Genomic DNA, 19,649 nt, shown 5'->3' on the forward strand with positions numbered 1-19,649 from the left:
CAAAGCACAGCGCAACGAGTAATAGTATTGGGCACGCGATTTACTTGCAAATAGTGTCGCGCATATTAACAACTTTTTGCCTGCGTAACGAATGATTATTATTCTTGGCTGTTGCTAACTTCCCGTAGCTACGTATATTTTTACGTTAACTTGACACAACCAAGTATTATCACGACGGGCAGTGGCTGAGTGCGTGAAAAAGAAGGAGAAGCGAGAAACGGCCAGTACAGCTCCTACTGAAGCAACCTTTTGTCATTGATATCCTTACAGCAGAAGGTGTTGACTCTATCTGCCCTTAACATCGTGACTTGAGATGGTAGATTCATTCACCATTATGAATCCGAAACGAAACGCAAATTCACGGAGCATCAACACAAATATTCGCCACACAATTTTTAAAACTTCAAAACACAACCTTTAGTACAGTGAAATGCGTGACAGTTTCACACCCACTTTACAGTGAACATGGGATGCTCTGTGGTTTTCATATGATTCGTAAAATAAAGCAAGGAGTCCGTGGACATCACTACGGCTCCAGTGTAAAAATCTAGACGGTGGTGAGGACTTGGCTGCCTCCGTGACGGCTCCATGAAATGTGTTCGTACAGTGCCCACGTATCAAGCGACTACATCGAAAAATGAGGAAAAGAGGAAATTCCACGATACCTTTCTGTGTTTCGTTTACTAAAACACTCCAGTTCAGTAACGTACTGCCCATGGAGGCATTACTTATAACGCAACCCGCGCACAACCACGCAAGGTCAGGCCACGATCCCTTGACAGCCTAGCACCTGAACGATTTCCATCCAAGTTATTTTGTCTATGCGAACAATGAGGTGCAGTATCCTGGCTCCGGTGACGTCTCATACGTTACGTCCCTCATCCCCCGCTGGTGAGGAAGTCGTCCTTGGCAGACTACCCGAGACTGATGAGCGCTCAAGTAGAAAGAGAGTCCTCGGCGTCCAGGTGTCCAGAAGCGCAGTGGCCGCGGGGGAGCGTCGAGCGTCCAGCGTCCAGAAGGCAGCCGAGGCCGCTTTTGTGCCGGCCGGCCGGCCCAGCACAATACACCGGGGCCAGGTGCGGCCGCTGCCTTATGGACTCCTCCCGACTCACTCCATTCGCACCCTCTCGCCGCCCTCACAATGGGCCAACCCTCCGGTCCTCTCGCTGCCCCGTCTGACTTCTGCCGCCGGACTCTACACTTAGAGTAGCTGTCCGGATCCCAGAATGCGAGCCGTAATTTACCGCCTCTGGAATCAAACCAATTCCAGGGCAGCACATTCGCTAACCGGGTACAGGCGGAGAAACGTATCGTGACTGCTTAGGCCTCTGACACGTACTACCACTCCCATTCCAAGCGCGGGATACCTCAGCACTCTTTTGTGGCCAGATACACTCCTCTTCAGAAAAACCCCGGTGACTCTTTTAAGCTTACCATTCGTAACTCTACAGAGTAAAACAGTGTAGAACAAGACTGTACACTATAACCAGTCACAATTTATTTCATAAAGACTTCTTTCGAATTATAAGAAACATGTACCTGAAGAGGCTTCATACGATATTAACTGCCACTTGTTACAGTGTACAGTCTGCTGTTCCATAGTGTTCTCCCACACAATCCTGCTATGTGTACTTTCAAAATCACTGCCTGCAGTAAAGAGAATGTCATTCGATGAGATTCGCAGAAGCTGATTTCATTTACACGGTTACAATATCGTTTCTTGCTCAAGTAACATATGCGATATCTACTAACGCCTTAGTGTAAATATAGTTCTCTCAGTGACAAGTCCTTGTACAGGAAGAGCAGAATAGCAGTCAGAAGATGAATTTACAACAAAATTATGCCGAAATTTTCAGTTGTACTATATACAATGAAGTAAATTCAACAAAGAACCAAAGAATCACAAGTGGTCAAGTGCATCAAGCGGAAATATTGTAACTGAAAGTATCTGTTCGACGCACCTTTTCGCATTGGTATCATCACCACAACGTCTCTAGGTACAGATCTGCTTACATTTCCCAACACTAATTACAGTCTGCAATGTCGAGTCAGCGAAACTACAATTCCAGTACCTACGATCTAGGATCGCAGTTTAGCGTCAGTCAGCCGTTCACCTCAATAGCTGTTGCTTTCGACAGCTCCAGTCACGAAGAATGAGCTTCAATAACGGCCAACACCGTTGTATCTGCTCAACGCGCGATCTTATGGACACAGGGAGCCAAGTGTAAAATGTTGAAGGTCGTTGTATGAAAGGTAGAAATATGCACGAAGAATTGAAATTTTGATGGATTTTCGCGTACGTTATCGGTCACGCTACAGTAAAAGCCATGACGAACAGCTCAGTTACACGTGCATCTTTGTTTTACATGAACAGCTGGCCAGACGGACAGAGGTGATAAATCACAAGATAGACTCTCATTCAACAAGAGACATAACTTCTTCCTTCTTTTCACGCTCGTGCTAACATATCATACATTTTTCGTTGTTTCTTTTCAGACAGGACATGCCGTACATTTTGATCACCACCACCATCATCACCACCATCGCCTTCAGCCGTGCGACACTCACTGCAGGCTAAGACCTTCCTTCAGACGTCTTAATTGATCACGGTCTTGGGTTGTTCGCATCAACGCATCTCCTGATACCTTCTGACGTCAATGGCCGACCTCCAACCAGATCTTTTCTCGCCTGTTAGGAGGTGGTGGGCGCATGGAGCACGTTAACAGAAAGACTTTAATAGATAGACATCTCCCAGCTTTCCAAAAAACTTGGCAATTCAGCCCTGACCTACTAAAGGTTCAAAAATTACAGCACAGTCGGCGACTAGCCTCGTGGCCATTTTGTAACGTTTCTCAGGACCTGTAAAGCGAGGCTAGGTGGTGGTTGTGAGAGCACCCACTGCTATGATAGAAATGACGTCAAGACGTCTTAACTCTTAGCGGGAAGATTTTTGGCGAAGAGGGGAGGAAATTCAGTTGACTGACTTGTTGACGTTTCGCCTTTTCTTTGAGGGATACTGTGCGAAAGAAACAATTACGTCGTTGGCTGGCTGTAGTAACTTTTGAGAGGCAGGAAGAAGGGAGCAAGCAGCTTTTTGAGGACTCGAGAAGAGACTCGGTTGAGGGACTTCAAGGTGAGCGGATCGCCGCTCTGCAGGCTGCGCTGTCAACAGGCAGAACCGTCTGGGGTTGAATGTTCCAGTCCTCGGTCGACCGACCGATCGTAGCGCCGAACTTCATGGCAGCGAAGCGCGGTGTCTCCACTCTTCTCGAATCACAACGAATATTGCGGAGAGCGTCACGTAACGCTCCGGCATAGGATGAGCGAGAGGTTCTAGTTCAGATTCATGATAAGTTTCACTGTCTCACGTTAGTCAGCGTATCCTCAGATCTTTAGGATACTTCGGTTCTCGATTTAGACCAACAGTCAATACAATCGTCATGTAGTCAGGTTACGATGAATTTCAGAGATAGGAAATTATTAAACTACTCCACCTCGTCGGCTAACTTTGCCAACTGGTAGTCTTAGTTCTGCAATTCTCACCGGAAAGTATACCTTTGAAACGTTGATAATTTCACAATTGTTTAGCATGCACAATTCAAACTCATTAATGACTCTAACAGTGGCTGCCCTGTAAGATATACACTATGTGATCAAAAGTATCCGGACACCTAGCTGAAAATGACTTACAAGTTCGTGCCGCCATCCATCGGTAAAGCTGGAATTCAATATGGTGTTGGCCCATCCTTAGCCTTACTAACAGCTTCCACTCTGGCAGGTATACGTTCATTCAGGTGCTGAAAGGTTTCTTGGGGAATGGCAGCCCATTCTTCACGGAGTGCTGCACAGAGGAGAGGTATCGATGATGGTGGGTGAGGCCTGGCACGAAGTCAGCGTTCCAAAACATCCCAAAGGTGTTCTATACAATTCGGGTCAGGACTCTGTGCAGGATAGTCCATTACAGGGATGTTATTCTCGTGTAACCACTCCGCCACACGCCGTGCATTATGAACACGTGCTCGATCGTCTTGAAAGATGCAATCGCCATCCCCGAATGGCTCTTCAACAGTGGGAAGTAAGAAGGTGCTTAAAACATCAATGCAGGTCTGTGCTGTGATAGTGCCATACAAAACAACAAGGGTCTGCAAGCCCCCACCATGAAAACACGACCACACCATAACACCATCGCCACCGAATTTTACTGTTGGCACTACACACGCTGGCAGGTGACGTTCACCGGGCATTCGCCATACCCACACACTGCCATCGGATCGCCACACTGTGAACCGTGATTCGCCGCTACGGTCGCAGGTTCGAATCCTGCCTCGGGCATGGATGTGTGTGATGTTCTTAGGTTAGTTAGGTTTAAGTAGTTCTAAGTTCTAGGGGACTGATGACCTCAGAAGTTAAGTCCCATAGTGCTCAGAGCCATTTGAACCATTTTTTTTTTAACCGTGATTCGTCACTCCAAACAAAGTTCTTCCACTGTCCAATCGTCCAACGTTTACGCTCCTTACACCAAACGAAGCGTTGTTTGGCATTTACCGGCGTGATGTGTGGCTTATGAGTAACCGCTCGACCATGAAATCCATGTTTTCTCACCTCCTGCCTAACTGTCATGGTACTTGCAGTGGATCCTGATGCAGCTTGGAGTGCGTGTGTGATGGTCAGGATAGATGCCTGCCTATTACATATTACGACCCTCCTCAACTGTCAGTCAAAAGACAAGTTCGGCCTGTACGCTTTTGTGCTGTACGTGTCTCTTCACGTTTCCACTCCGATATCACATCGGAAACAGTGGACCTAGGGATGCTTAGGAGTGTGGAAATCTCGCTTAGAGATGTATGACCCAGTGACACCCAATCAACTGACCACGTTCGAAGTTCATGAGTTCCGCAGAGCGTCCCATTCTGCCATCTCGCGGAGCGTCCCATTCTGCCCTCTCACGAAGTCTATTGAGGTCGGTGATATACAGTACCTGACAGTAGGTGGCAGCACAATGCACCTAATATGAAAAGTATGTTTTTGGGAGTGTCCGGATGGTTCTGATCACATGGTGTAAATTAGAATGGGGCGCAGAAATCTACGAGTATCGTGCTTAAAACTATGTGGTCAAACGTTGTATCTTCGGGGGGTAATATACGCGTGCTAATTTCAAAGTTTTTTGATTTGCTTTTTCCTATTCCTCCAACATTCTGTGTTTCTTTATTTTCATCGGATTATTCCACACCTCTGTATCGAATTTGCCTTGAAATCCTAATTTTATGGCTTTCCTTCTGAAAACGTCTCTTTCTACTGCTTCTTCTTCTTCTGTAATGTGCTGCATCTACAAATCCTTTTTAACGTTTCAGATCCAGCTAGTTGTTAATATTTACTGCGAGAGGCACTCGAATGTCGAAAAAAAATCAGTCTTCTTTATCTTATGATTTCAGTAGGAATATTTGATGAATGCTGCTTATTTTCCAGGCCCCTATGCATCTTATTAAACTAAAATGTCCCTCATAATTCTTCTCTTCAAGACTTCTAGTTTGTCCTATTTACTATACAGTGCTAGACAAGCGTATGCGTAGAGTCGTTCCAGTTCCACTTTGTAAATATTCTTCGTTAATCCCCATGCTCTTTCCAGTTTGCGTATTCTTACACGTACGGCAGGACTTGTATTCAGTTTTCTTCAATAATCTCACGTAAATATTTAACCAGTAGAAGGACTTTTGCGTTCGCAGCACACGGTGTCGGTGAAATATACGCTCAACTTGCAACCGCAGCGCTCGGCGTGGTGCGGTAATCTGTTCTCACTCTCGAGCACACACCTACTGCCAGCCGGTAAGCGAAGCGGGGCGTTGCCGCGGCTGCCAGCAGACGGGGTAACAGGCCAGAGCCAGAGGGGCAGGTATCGGCCGCGGAATCAATCACCCGCGGCCCTCCTAATTGCCGTCCTCCAGCGGCAGGTATTTAGCGCTGGGAGTGGGCGGGCCGCTCTATCAACACGGCATTCGTCTCGGGCAGGCGGCGAGGCGCTCGCAGCGCATCATTAAAATATTGCCCGCGTATGCCGCCCCGTGTACACTCGGCGGGTACCGCTCGTTCCGGGCAACGAGGCGGCGAGCGGCGGCGCGCCCGTCTCTCTCTTTTTCCTGGAGGTGTTCCTTTCCCGTGCCCGATTCGCCACGGTTGTTTATGCCGGGGTACGCTCCCTGCGCTGTCGCAACTGGCCCACCGCACCGCTGTGGGCTGATCACGAGTGCAGGTCGGTGTGGTCGAGCGGTTCTACGCGTTTCAGTCTGGAACCGCGCGACCGCTACGGTCGCAGGTTCGAATCCTGCCTCGGGCATGGATGTGTGTGATGTCCTTAGGTTAGTTAGGTTTAAGTAGTTCTAAGTTCTAGGGGACTGATGACCTCAGCTGTTAAGTCCCATAGTGCTCAAAACCATTTGAACCATTTTTGACCACGAGTAGCCGCCCCTCCAGTGCGTTAAGCGAAACGCTCGAAGTTTCCAATGTAAACAGGGAAATCTGCCTCAATTAGTCTCCGTTGCTTTTGCCAGACGCCGCTTTATCTTCAAATAACTCTTACTCTTTGGAATTATGAAGTTATTAGGGATAAAATACAGTGAACGAAACGGCATCTACGACTTGTACAGGAGACAGACTGCAGTTAGGCCCAACTGAACTGTTGGTTGGTTGGTTTATTTGGGGGTCATCGGTCCGATCGGATTAGTGAATGATGGGGGAAGGAAGTCGGTCATGCCTTTACAAAGCAACCATCACGGCATTTAAGAAAATCACGGAAAAACTAAATCAGGATGGCCGGACGCAGGCAACTGAGTCGATGGAATTGAATAGGAGGCAGTAAATGAGAAAGCAGGAGGCAGAACTGTAAGATACCCACCTCCTGGACGATCGGCTCTAGGCGCTACAGTCTGGAACCGCGCGACCGCTACGGTCGCAGGTTTGAAACCTGCCTCGGCATGGATGTGTGTGATGTCCTTAGGTTAGTTAGGTTTAAGTAGTTCTAAGTTCTAGGGGACTGATGACCTCAGAAGTTAAGTCCCATAGTGCTCAGAGCCATTGAACCATACCCCCTCCCCCCATTTCACTCAATCTGTACGTAGAGCTAGTAGTAAATGAAATGAAGGAGGAATCGGGAAGGGAATTAAAGTTCAGGTAGAAGATATAAAAACTTTTGTGTTAATCGGTGTGGTAATTCCATCAGAGACGAAAAAGGAGTTGGAAGACCAATTGAACGAAAAGAATAGTCTTGAAAAGAAGTAGTACGACGGATTTTAAGTAAAGTAAAGCTATGGTAACGGAATGTTGTCGAATTGCGTCCGGCAATGCTGAAGCAATTAGATTAGGCACTGACACCTTAAAAGTATTACATGAATTTTGCTGTTTGTTAAGAAAAATAACTGATTAAGGCAGAAGGAAAGAGGATACGAACAGAAAGAAAAAGTTTTCTAAAAAAAAAAAAGATCACACTATGCAAATTAAAGTGCTAAGAAGCCTTTTCTGGAAGTATTTGACTCGAGTGTCGCCTCCTTGGAAGTAACAGAGGAACGTAAAAGTACATCCGAGAAGTAAATAATAACTTTTGAAATGTGGTACTATACATGACTGCAGATTCTAGATGCGCAGGTCGGATAAGTAATGAAGAGGTCCTGAATTGAATGGAGGAATAAATAGCTTCAAATAGCTTTATAGCTTACTGATTACAAGACGGGATATGTTGGTAGGACACACTGTGAGCGAAAAGAGTTTGTATGTAACTGAGGAGATTTTAAGCGGTACAAATAGTAGAGGGAGACCAAGGCTTCATTGTAGTAAGCAGTTTCGTACGGATACAGGTTGTAGCAGTTACGCGGAGATGAAGAGACTTGTGCAGGATAGGCTACCGTAGACAGCTGCTGCTTCGAAGCAGGCTTTGCTCTGAGGTTTAGAACATCAACGGCGAGACTGTTACCCTCACCACGGCCTTCCAGGTGGCTCCCTGTCAAGCAAATTAGACGCATTGACACACAGGAATCCTGCTGACACGAGGCCGCTGTGAGGCGGCAGGAGCAGCGCCCGACCCTCCCTGTACGGCTGCCGGTTCTCCAGTTCGCTTCGGCCCGCCGCTCGCTTTCCGCGGCCACGGCGGAGAGACTGTACCGCTGCGGCCAGCGCGTGCCTCTCACGGCTAGTGTCGGATGGGATGGGATAGGTGTTAATCTGGCGAGCCATTAATTTAGCAGCGCCGTAATCAGCATCTGGAATAATACGGCGGCGCAGATGGCCGCTCTGAGATACTCGATGTTCGCAGATTCTAAATTACGAGAGGCACGAACTGAATAGCCATTCCTCTTTGTTCTTGTCGATTAATGTGATACAGCGATAGCGGCTCCCCCGGGCCTCTACACGGGCCGGGCTATTTTCGGACTTGTGTAGATCAGCACCGCAGCTGCGTCGGTTTTCCAGAGAACAGCCTGCTGCGATTTCCAACCTCAGCGTAGGGGGCCCTGTGAGAATAGCGCGGTCCTGTCTCACCGTGGAGCAACCGTCCTGCCAGCCAAACCATTACGTGTCTTCTCTTCTTCCCTCGTCTTTCAGGGAATAACGCAACATATACAGAGGAATCACCTTTCTTTTATGGGAAGGAAAGGAATCGCTCACTGCCACCGTGAATAAAAAATCTATACGCCTGCTTTCGTCTGTAGTGAAACAGCAAAATTATGGTATGAGTTCATAGGTTTTCCAAGCCAGTAAGGTAAAAAAAGAAAATCTTACACGCTGAGGTTGAACGTTTCCTTATCAGCAGTGCGTTCTTTTACTTTTAGCGAGAGATATATTAAAAGAACTGCAATTACCACATTATCGTACATAGCATGCATACACTTTTGCACATATTACATATTTGTATATAAAAAACACTAATAATTACACAACAATACCGAAACATTTTTAAGTAAGAGGAAAATATAAGAAAGATTGTGGAAACAGTAAGCATTTAGGAGTAGCAGCAGTGAAGTTGGTCCTAGGACAGAGGAAGGAATCATCATCATTTTTATTGAAGGAAATACCCCAATATCCTCTTCATATAATCGAGTGAAAATTCTCAACGCGCAAACTGCGACAGGGGTTTGAAACTCGCTGTTCCGGAGAGCGAGAGAAGATCCTTAACCCTCGCGATACCAATGGGGGGGTTACATTATGCCCACATCTTGAAATTATTTTATCTAGTTAGTTACCCTATATTTTAAATTTAAAAAAAGAGAATGTTTATTGTTTTTAATTAATTCCTCTACCAGATTCATCAGATGTTTAAAATTTTTCAGTTAACTGAAACCAAAAATTTAAGTATAAGTAGTAGACGTCACTATCCACATCCGATGTCATTCAGTATTTTCAGGTTTAGGACCTTACTTGCACAATAAAATCTCTTTATAAAGTACGTTGTGAGGAAAAGTCAACGAAAGCGAACGAAATTTGCCTTTTCAAAAATTTTTATGGCGTTAACGTAGTACCCGCAGCTTGATAGTATACGTTATTGAAAATGTACTGATATTGCTAAGAGTGTGGAGAAAGATATTTTCATGTTCTGGACCCTATTTACATATCAGTACGCCTTTATGTTGCTAATACACGTCAACAATAAGTAACGAATTATTTTGTAACTTTTTTGGGGTGGGCATAAAGTACTCCCATGACCTCCCCCCTCCTTCCTTGGTAATGCGTGCGATGAAAAATGCGTTGCTATTGCTAGGGTCAACCCCCTTGTGTGCCGTGCGTCTGCGGCTGTTAGCCCCAATATTTCCTCTTTCGTTATTCAGAGTACAATACCCGGGCAGTTGCTAGTGACAACAGTGTAGCTACAGTTCAGATTTGTAAATCGAGTGTCGTGTCTGTGATGTGCTTAGGATATGAGTACGAGTCATACTTCTGAATATCTTTTCCTCAACATATTTTTTTTTTGTTTACTGAATGTAATGAATTTTCTAACCAAACTGAGATACCTTAATTTTCACTGTTTTCTTATTTCTTTAAAATACTCCTGAATGTTGTGAAATTCGGGGTTTCTCTGTCTTAAAGAATTTGTGGGAGGACAGACGGGTGATGTCGTTCACACCACTCGATATTGCAACATTTGAATACCATGTCGTATTCAAGGCCATGACAAGACTGGGTGTTGTCCTGTCGAAACAAGGGCGATTGCTGAGAACGTTACTCAACTGCGTTCCCTAACTTACCGCAACTTTCCAAATACAGATTTCCAAAAATATGGAACATCATTAGTATTCATAAAAGATGTGTTTATGGAGGAAAAGAAGATATTGGATAGGTTCCATGAAATTATGCCTACTGAAGACATTGACAATGTCTTAACAGAATAGTGAGTAGAAAGCTACAGGAGCGGTAGGCCCAGCACACCACGATGCCATCATTCTACAGCACTTCTAGATTTACGCGTAGATATGCACTTTCATTTTTGTGTATACATTTTTGTTATGTTGGGATGAATTCAAACATTGTTTTCTAATAGAACAATCGTGAGGACGGTATCAATAGAAGTATTCTTTTCTTTTCGTTTTTCCTTTTTTTTCTTTCTTTAAGGTGTCTTGTTCTCGGTCTGATGTAAAACTATTCGAAACAACGAGAGTTATTTCAAACATTTTCCATTGATATTTGCGCTTTCGTGAAGCAGCAGCATAGGTCTCGAAATTAGAAAAACCTGACATTTGTTCTATGCTATTTTCTCAAAAACTGACCTTTAGAGCCCGTGGCTGTGTATAAAATATATAGGTTGGCTCTTACACAAAAAAGTGCATTATACAGTTTTCGATGCTGCAAGATGATAAGCAACCTGCACTGGAGCATAATGGCGCGGATTCTTCATTGAAGGTAACCGAAACATCTTCCACTTAATAATAATAATAATTTGTTTACATCACTTAAAATTGTCGTGAGGCACAATTAAAATTAAAAAGATGTTGACTCACATCTTATTTTGATTGTAGGGCATCACCACCCCAAGGAAGTTTCGGCAGGTGGGGAAACAAAACACGAAATGTAATGTAAAACGTGAAGTAGCCGTCTGAAGATAACCTCTCGGTTCGAAACCCGTAACGGTGCTGTTTAAATAAATAAACAGCATTGTAAAAAGTGGCTGGTTGCTGTAATCTTCTACGTAATTGTCAATCTGACATTTGTTAACAGACTGTGTGTACTGCAATAAAAAAAAAAAACGCGGGCGAGTGATACTGTGTCACGGTCACAACGTAAACGTGAGCATCGGATGTAAACTGATGACTGTACTGTGTGGTCGAGGTGAAACGTCCGAGGCGTGAGGCAGGGTAGGGAGCGATTGTACGCTCACTTCTTCCCCCCTGCTCTCTCTCTCTCTCTTCGCGCCGCGCGGCTGCCCGCCTTCTGTGTTACTGGCCGTCAGAAAAATACTGACCCACCAGCGGACCTCTTTATCGGCCTTGCTGTGCTTCGCTATTCACCGATGACAGTCACCAGTTTTATGTTATTTTCTGCGTAGGTACTAGGGTCAAAGAGAAAAAATTTAGTGAAACCTATATACAGACATCATACCCCTATTATAAGCAGGAACCGGACGAGAAAACCCTACCACTGGCGATGTTTTAACTGAGCAAACCGAAACGTTTCTCGTCACGAAAGAACGTATTTGAGTATACAGTACCAGTACCGATTCACTAGTACTATATACACATAAACGGAGAATTCGACAGGTAGTATTGTAGAAGTGTCAGTGCATTGAAGAGGTGAGACAATGTCGTAAATTTGCATCCCTCCAACATCAGTCACAGTTATAATGTAGAGATGTTTCGGAATGGCGTGTACTTTTCTGCTCTACAGCACTCGCAGTACTCCTGCCGCACGCATTTTTCTCAGAAGCCGACAGTAATTTATCCAAGTGCTGCTTATCAGACTCGATTTATAAATGTTATGTTTCTCTCCATGATAATGCAGTTTGGCTTTAGGAACGGTAAAGGCACCAAAGAGGCAGTTCTGACGTACCGGCTGATAATGGGAGCAAGAGTAAATAAAAATCAAGACCCGTTCGTAGGATCTGTAGACATGTAAAAAGTGCTCGACAGTGCAAAATGGTGCAAGATGTTCGAAATTCTGAGAAAAATAGGGGAAAGCTATAGTGTAACGAACAGTATGCACAAGAATCAAGAGGAAACAATAAAGACTGGAAGAGGATATCAGTGTTAAGATTCGCTAATGACACTGCTATCCTCAATGAAAGTTAGGAAGAATTACAGGATCTTTTGAATGGAATGAACAGTCTAATAAATACATAATATGGACTGAGAAGTAATCGAAGAAACGGGAAAGTAACAGGAAGTAACAGAAATGAGTACAGCAGAGACTAAACATCAGAACTAGTGATCACGAAGTAGATGAAGTTAAGGAACTCTGCTGTCTAGGGAGCAAAATAACGAAAGACGGACGGAGCAAGGAAGACGTCAAATGAAAAGTAAGACTGGCAAATAGTGCATTCCAGGCCAAGAGAAGTCTATTAGTATCAAAAATAGGCCCTAATTTGAGCAATAAATTGCTGAGAATGCACATCTGAAGCACAGTACTGTATGGACTGTGGGAGAACCGGAGAAGGTAAGGAATGAGGTGGTTTTCCACAGAATCGGCGAGGAAAGGAATATTTGGAAAACACTGACAAGAACAAGGGCCAGGATGAAAGGAGATCTGTTAAGGCATCAGAGGGTAACTTCCATGGTACTACAGGGAGCTGCAGACGTTAAAAACTGTAGAGGAAGACAAAAAAAAGTCCAGTATATAACTGAGGACGTAGGTTGCCAGTGCTACCCTGAGGCGAAGAGTTTGGCACAGGGGAGAAATTCGTGGCGGGCCGAATCAAACCAGTCAGAAGAGTATTACGCTTACACGAATGTGCATTTTTGCGTAGGGCTGAAAGTTACTCAGTAAAAGTGGCGTAACACGTTGTGAGCGAGGCGTCTCCGCGCTGTGCCAGACAGATGAGCGGAGCAGCAGCGGGGCACCGCCGCTGGAGCGGACGCGAAGGTACCCACCCGTCCGCCTGGGCTCGGCTTGGCGCGGCCTTATCAATTTGCACGGCGCTCTGTGTGTGCCGCGATTCGACACGCGGGAGGCGTGGGCGGCGCCCAATTAGGGGATTTTACGCCTCCTCTCGCCCACGAAAACCCGCCGGCCGCGGGCGCCCGCGCTAGCTCACGCCGCAGATTCCCGTCCTAATGGCGGCGCAGGCCCAAAGGCCGACTCATCTGCGCCGGCCATCTGGGCGTATCGTGGCAGCCGCGGCCGACCCGCCAAAACAAACAGGCAGAGGCGCAGCCGGCGACTACGTGCCGACACACTTTAGCTCGCACGTGTGCACTAACCACCAGCGAGGGGTCAGATATCCGCAGTTGTACCTACAACTTCCACTCAAAGTTTTTTCCGTATATCAACGTTCCTCTTCTGTTAAGATGCAGCACACTGAGGTGACAAAAACTGTGGACTAGCTAAATGCACACATACAGAAGGCGGTATTATCGCGTACGCAGTGCATTGGCGGACCTGTCATTTGTACTCAGGTGATTCAATTCTCTGAGACCCACTGTGTCAAGAGTGTGCCGAATACCAAATTTCGGGCATTACCCCTGACCACGGGCAACGCAGTGGCCGACGGCCGTCACTTAACGACCGAGAGCAGCGGCGTTTGCGAAGAGTTGTCGGTGCTAACAGACAAGCAACACTGCGCGAAGTAACCGCAGAAATCAGTGTACGACGAACGCATCCGTTATGAAAGTGCCGCAAAATTTGGCGTCAATGGGCCACGGCAGCGTAAGACCGACGCGAGTGCCTCTGCCAACAGCACGACATCGCGTGCAGCGCCTCTCCTGCGCGTGTGAGCGTATCGGTTGGACCCTAAAAACCCGTGGCCTGATCAGATGAGTCCCGACTTCAGCTGGTAAGACTTGATGGTAGGGTTGGAGTGTGGCGCAGACCGCACAAAGCCACCGACCCAAGTTGTCGACAAGGCACTGTGCAAGACGGTGGTGGTTCCGTAATGCTGTGGGCTGTGTTTACATGGAATGGGTTGGCTCCTCTCCTGAAATTGAACCGATAATCGACTGGAAATGATTATGTTCGGCCGCCTGGAGACCATTTGCAACCACTCGTGGACTTCATTTTTATGGGCGACAATCCGCCGCGTCGCTGGACCACAATTGTTCTCTATTGGTTTGAAGAACATTGCGGACGATTCGAGCGCATGATCTGGCCATCCAGGTAGCCAACTATGAATCACATCGAGCCCTCATGGGACATAATCGAGAGCTCAGTTCGTGTACAAAATCCTGCATCGGGAACATTTCGCAATTGTGGACGTGCTACAGAGACCGCAGGAGACTTAGACTTCCAGCGGCCTGTTAAGTCGACGCCACATCGAGGTCCCATGCGGTATCACGAGGTATCCCATGAGTTGTCACCGCAGTGTGAAGCCGCCTGCCGCCGTTTATCTCTGTATGTTCGGGCTAACGTTCTGACAAATCGGCCGTAGCACAGCATTTTTTTTCAGACTGAAACCACGGAACAAATTCAATGAGGCGAGCGTTTTAGCAAAGACAATGTACCGAGGACGTACAAATTCACAAACACCACAATAATTTTAACAGAGAACGAAAAAGTGTGACGTTAGATAAGATATGGATGTCGAATTTGCGCCAGCAGACTGATGATCGATTACTTTTAATCAATGACGATGGCGCCAGCCAGAGATATCGTGCAATCGACATCACATGACGGACTGTGGTACCTTCTACGCAGCTCCGTAAATTTGGGGGTGCTTCCAAAATGCCTCCCGGTGTTGGATACGAAACATCGAGAAACAGTTTTATAACGAACACTGTTTCTTAGCCGTAAGTTTTATCTCAAGATTTCTCTTCTCGTTTAGCGAAATATAGGCACAATTTGTCTCTTAAAAACATTGCTTTTGCTACCCCTATTGGGGTCTTGTCCTTTTCTATGTACTCTGCTCCACTATAGTAACTCTACTTTCCCCCAGTCTAGCTTCACTCTTATACACAAGCATTGGATGTTTATGGGCCATTCTTATGTATAGTTAAATGTAATCAGTCGTAGATGGGGGAGTTACAAAGAATACGTCGCTCACACAGCACCTTCAGGCTGACATGAGCCATCAGCACCTTTGAATTCAATAGCGTCTTATATAAATGGCAATTTGAAGGGAATAAGGGATGTTTATCCAGATTTCGTTTCTAACACCGAAAAATGTCATGAGCGTACAGAAAACAGTCACCAACGGATGCCAAAAAAACATCTGGAGCTTTTGAAATAGCGCAGAATTCCACAAGAAAAAGATTTTCTACGCGCATTAAAGTTGGTTTGCGATTCTTTTTCATTTTTTTCCAAATTTTACTCCCTGTATTGGTAAAATTAATGAATGACATCTTAAAAACCGCCACAATTTGCTGCTTTAGATAAGTGTTTTATTTCTGGGACCAATACTGGTGAATGAGAAGCATCAGACACAGAATTTCTAAAATAGCACATTGCACTTGCATAAAATATTTTATGGTTTACTTTGAGTAAGAGCCGCTATTTTAGATTTTGGCTTGCCACACTGGTACCGAAAACAAAATTACTATCTAAAATGGGAGATTTTGGTGGTTCTGAAGTTCTCAAACGTGGCTTATGTGAAAATTTCAAGCGTCTTATGTAACCATGAAACTGGGAAGAAGAAGGAAGAGGAAGAGGAGGAGGAGAAGGGATATGAGCTAATGAGGCATACTTCAAACAGTTACGTTTTGCTGAATGCATTGTATTGTTTGCATATACTGCAAGTGAACTGTAACAGGATCTTGACAGAACCAGTGTTTGAGAAAATCAAGTTATAATAAGACCAAAATAAGGTATCTTCAACACACCGAAAATAAAGCTGAACAAAACAACAAGTCATATAACTAGTTACTGAGTGCTTTTATTAAGAACAGCTGAACACAATGGTATGACGGCAGAAGGAGTAAACAGAATATTATTAATTTTTATTTGTAGGACGGCCGTAACTGTTCTGCAACATGTTTATGGTAAATAAATCCGACCTGGAGTATTTTTGGTGAAACTGTTTTAATTTTCGGCAGTGGTACATGCACTTTAAACGCGAAACTATTCAAACACTGAAGGTTATTAAGCGAGCGGTGGAGACACTGAGGAGGGGAACTGATTTGCTGTACTGCAAGAGATGACGACACTGGACTTACCTGGAGAGTATCTTGGAGACGCAGCCGTGGGAGACCCGCAGCTGGCGCGAGATGTCGCAGGGCCGCACGCCGTTGTGGGCCAGCTCGACGATGCGCTGGCGCACCACGTCGGGCAGCGGCCGCCCGTTCACGAAGACGCCGCCCAGCTGGTTCACCCCGCCGTGGCCTGCGGACACACACGGCACAGGGTCACTGCGGCTGCCGCCGATAACACGCGTCTGTCCGAGGTGGAGATCTGAGCGTTGTGTGACTGTCAGGCGAAACGAATTCTGTGGCTGTCTGAAAGTAACTGTGTCCTGTCGACTGTGAGGTTAGAGGTGTCGTTCTATTTTTGAGTGCTCGGAAATTGAAACCAGCATAAATGTACGGCCGACTACAATAACTGTACGGTGATACAGTAATGCACGACAGAATAGTGAGGAAGCGATCTGAAAAAAGTTCAACAGAAGATGAACAAATGTAGATGAAGAAACTCTAAACGGACATTCGCCACCCATCACAGAAGATTTAAAAAGTAACCGAAAAGGTACAAGGCGCCCTTTCACGAAGCTCAGAGACTGTCTGGCCGGGAACCGTTCTGGGAGTGATGCCGGGGCTAAGAATCTGTGAACAGCTCCCTTAATGGACTGGCAACACAGAATTGTAATGCTCAAATCACGGAGAAGACTTCTGTACGGCAATAAAATAAACTTCAATTTATGGAAGCCACGTGTTTTTCATTATAAAAATCCTTATTCAATTTACTGAATACAGACGGTCGTTACTTCCTCAGCGGCCCTAGTACTGAAGGAGCTAGCAGAAGAGGAGAATAAATTGGCACTGCAACGCAGCATAACTTACACAACCTTCCAGTTGGTTTCATGTGGTGCGTGGGAAAATTCTGGTGTTTACAAACGACTACATTCTCTCTTGACGAGCAGTGAAGATATCGAATGAGGTGACAGGTGAAGGCTGTAATTTGACGCGTGTCCACGACTATCACTTCTAAAAACTGTCTAGCAAAGAAAAACCGTATGGACAGCATACATGAATGTGCAGAAAAATATCTATAATACTCCACGGAGCAAGTCGACGTTAGACCAGCAAGCTCGAGCGTCAAAGTGAGTCAAGGAAGGCGCGGAAATCTGGAGCGGAGGTTTGCGCCTCCTGAAGAGTGTTATGCAAAACTTAGAAGAGGAGGGGGGGGGGGGGGGAGGGGAGGGGCAAGTGACAGTACTAGAGGCTCTTTCCTTTACTTAAATTAATTTCATTATGTTTCAAGTAATACAATGGTTCGGTAACATAGAATGGAACAGAACACCGTGCGTCCCTTAGGCTACAGCTGATAGTACGAGTACACCCCTTATTACACAATTTAACCAATGGAGATCTTTTGTAAGTCGCCTGATTGACCGTATTTCATTATTCTGAACAGTTTTTCTTCTGAGTCCAGAGAGTTCCGGTTTAGCTTAATCTCAACATGTGAGTTATTTATGATATTTTATGTGCCATTAACATAAACCAAACGACGAAAGAGAGTTGTTGCGCTCCGGGATCTGAAGGAAATAGCCTCTGGGGCTACGAGACGGCAGTGAACGAGATGAATCAGCCGCCACCCATGGCTCACCGTCGCCGCTTCCGGTCCACCCAGTACGGAATTACTAACCATGTTTGGCACGGCACTCAGCCGAAGCAGAATATTTCTTCCCTATAATCTGCCTAGAGACTTTTACAACATTATCTTTACATGGGTAGATCACATAACTAAAGAGGAGGTATTGAATAGAATTGGGGAGAAGAGGAGTTTGTGGCACAACTTGACAAGAAGAAGGGACCGGTTGGTAGGACATGTTCTGAGGCATCAAGGGATCACAAATTTAGCATTGGAGGGCAGCGTGGAGGGTAAAAATCGTAGAGGAAGACCAAGAGATGAATACACTAAGCAGATTCAGAAGGATGTAGGTTGCAGTAAGTACTGGGAGATGAAGAAGCTTGCACAGGATAGAGTAGCATGGAGAGCTGCATCAAACCAGTCTCAGGACTGAAGACCACAACAACAACAACATGTTTACATTACTCATTCGTTGTACAGGTTGACCCAAAACTTCGTTAACACTTCAAAATGCATTAATTCACATAATAAGGTAAGTAAAGGTAAAACTTGACACACACATGCCTGTTATGACGTGGGGTTTTATTAAAACCAAAAACGACGGCAAAAACCGACCCACAGACGGCACTGGGCAGCAGCACGTCAGTGATGCCGCATGAGAATTTTGTATAGAATCAGCTGTAGTGAGAGGAGGAGTCTGTACTGGTAGCAAAGCTTTAGTTGAGAATGAGGGATCTGCTAAAGCATCTTTACGATCTCATCGCCATAAAAAGTGTTGTAACAAACTACTGTCAATTAGCCGAAGCAGTATTTCCAAATATTGTACGTCCGACGATTTTTTATTGTCAGAAACTCACTTTGCCAAATGTAGTAATTTTAATTAATGACAATGAAAACTAAATTTTAAGTATTGAATTTTTGGTAATGGTTACCCATGTACCACGGCATTAGTGCCCTCTACTGGCCTTAGTTGTTTGTACATACACTGGGCGCTTCCAGACCATCATCGACACTTACTACACACCTAGATATGGTGTCTATTTGTAACAAATATGAAGATGGCCGAAACTGGTAATTGTAAATTGTAGAATTTATGGATCAAGAGGGACCTTTACAAATAAACAACATATTTTTTGTTAAAAATCAACTGCTATGCTAATTATTATTTTCGTACAAGATGAAGCGCCATTTGTTGGTCATTTTGTTCATTTTTTTGGTTTCAATAAACCCCATGTCATGTCAAGTGCGTACGTCAATTTTTACCTCTTTCCATTATTCCGTTAAGTATCGAATTTTCAAATGTTAACAGACTATTGGGTCACCCTATATACACACTGACAACCAACAATATGTTCCTTAAAGCCAATATTAAGTTTGGAACAAAAACAGTCGCCGGCCGCGGTCCGGAACCGCGCGACTGCTACGGTCGCAGGTTCGAATCCTGCCTCGGGCATGGATGTGTGTGATGTCCTTAGGTTAGTTAGGTTTCAGTAGTTCTAAGTTCTTGGGGACTGATGACCACAGCTGTTAAGTCCCATAGTGCTCAGAGCCATTTGAACCATTTGAACAAAAAGAGTCCGCTTTTGAAAGTAAACGTAAATTTGCATGGCATCACTGGCTATACGTCTCTCAAGAGGGATGTTCAGCTGGCTCTTTGCAAGTTCTTTCAATTGGACGCCACTTCGGCAACTTGCACGCCTTAACCAACCCCGGGCAAAAGGGACCTACAGTTTCACGTGGAATCCCAACCACCTGTCGTTCTTGGCACGACATCACATCACTGAAAGGTG

At 45.3% G+C, this 19,649-nt stretch overlaps 1 protein-coding gene across 2 annotated transcripts in view; it reads right to left on the minus strand.

Moving 5' to 3' along the window:
* The window catches only part of LOC126095027 (paired box protein Pax-5-like), a 262,451-nt gene that overhangs the window by 148,960 nt on the left and 93,842 nt on the right, over positions 1-19,649 (minus strand). For both annotated transcript variants that reach the window (XM_049909700.1, XM_049909692.1), the window contains exon 2: positions 16,269-16,434. In XM_049909700.1, coding sequence (XP_049765657.1) covers positions 16,269-16,434 — 166 coding nt within the window. The remainder of the gene's footprint in view (positions 1-16,268; positions 16,435-19,649) is intronic.

Source organism: Schistocerca cancellata, chromosome 1, assembly GCF_023864275.1.
Source record: "Schistocerca cancellata isolate TAMUIC-IGC-003103 chromosome 1, iqSchCanc2.1, whole genome shotgun sequence".
In the NCBI taxonomy this organism is placed as follows: Eukaryota; Metazoa; Arthropoda; class Insecta; order Orthoptera; family Acrididae; genus Schistocerca; species Schistocerca cancellata.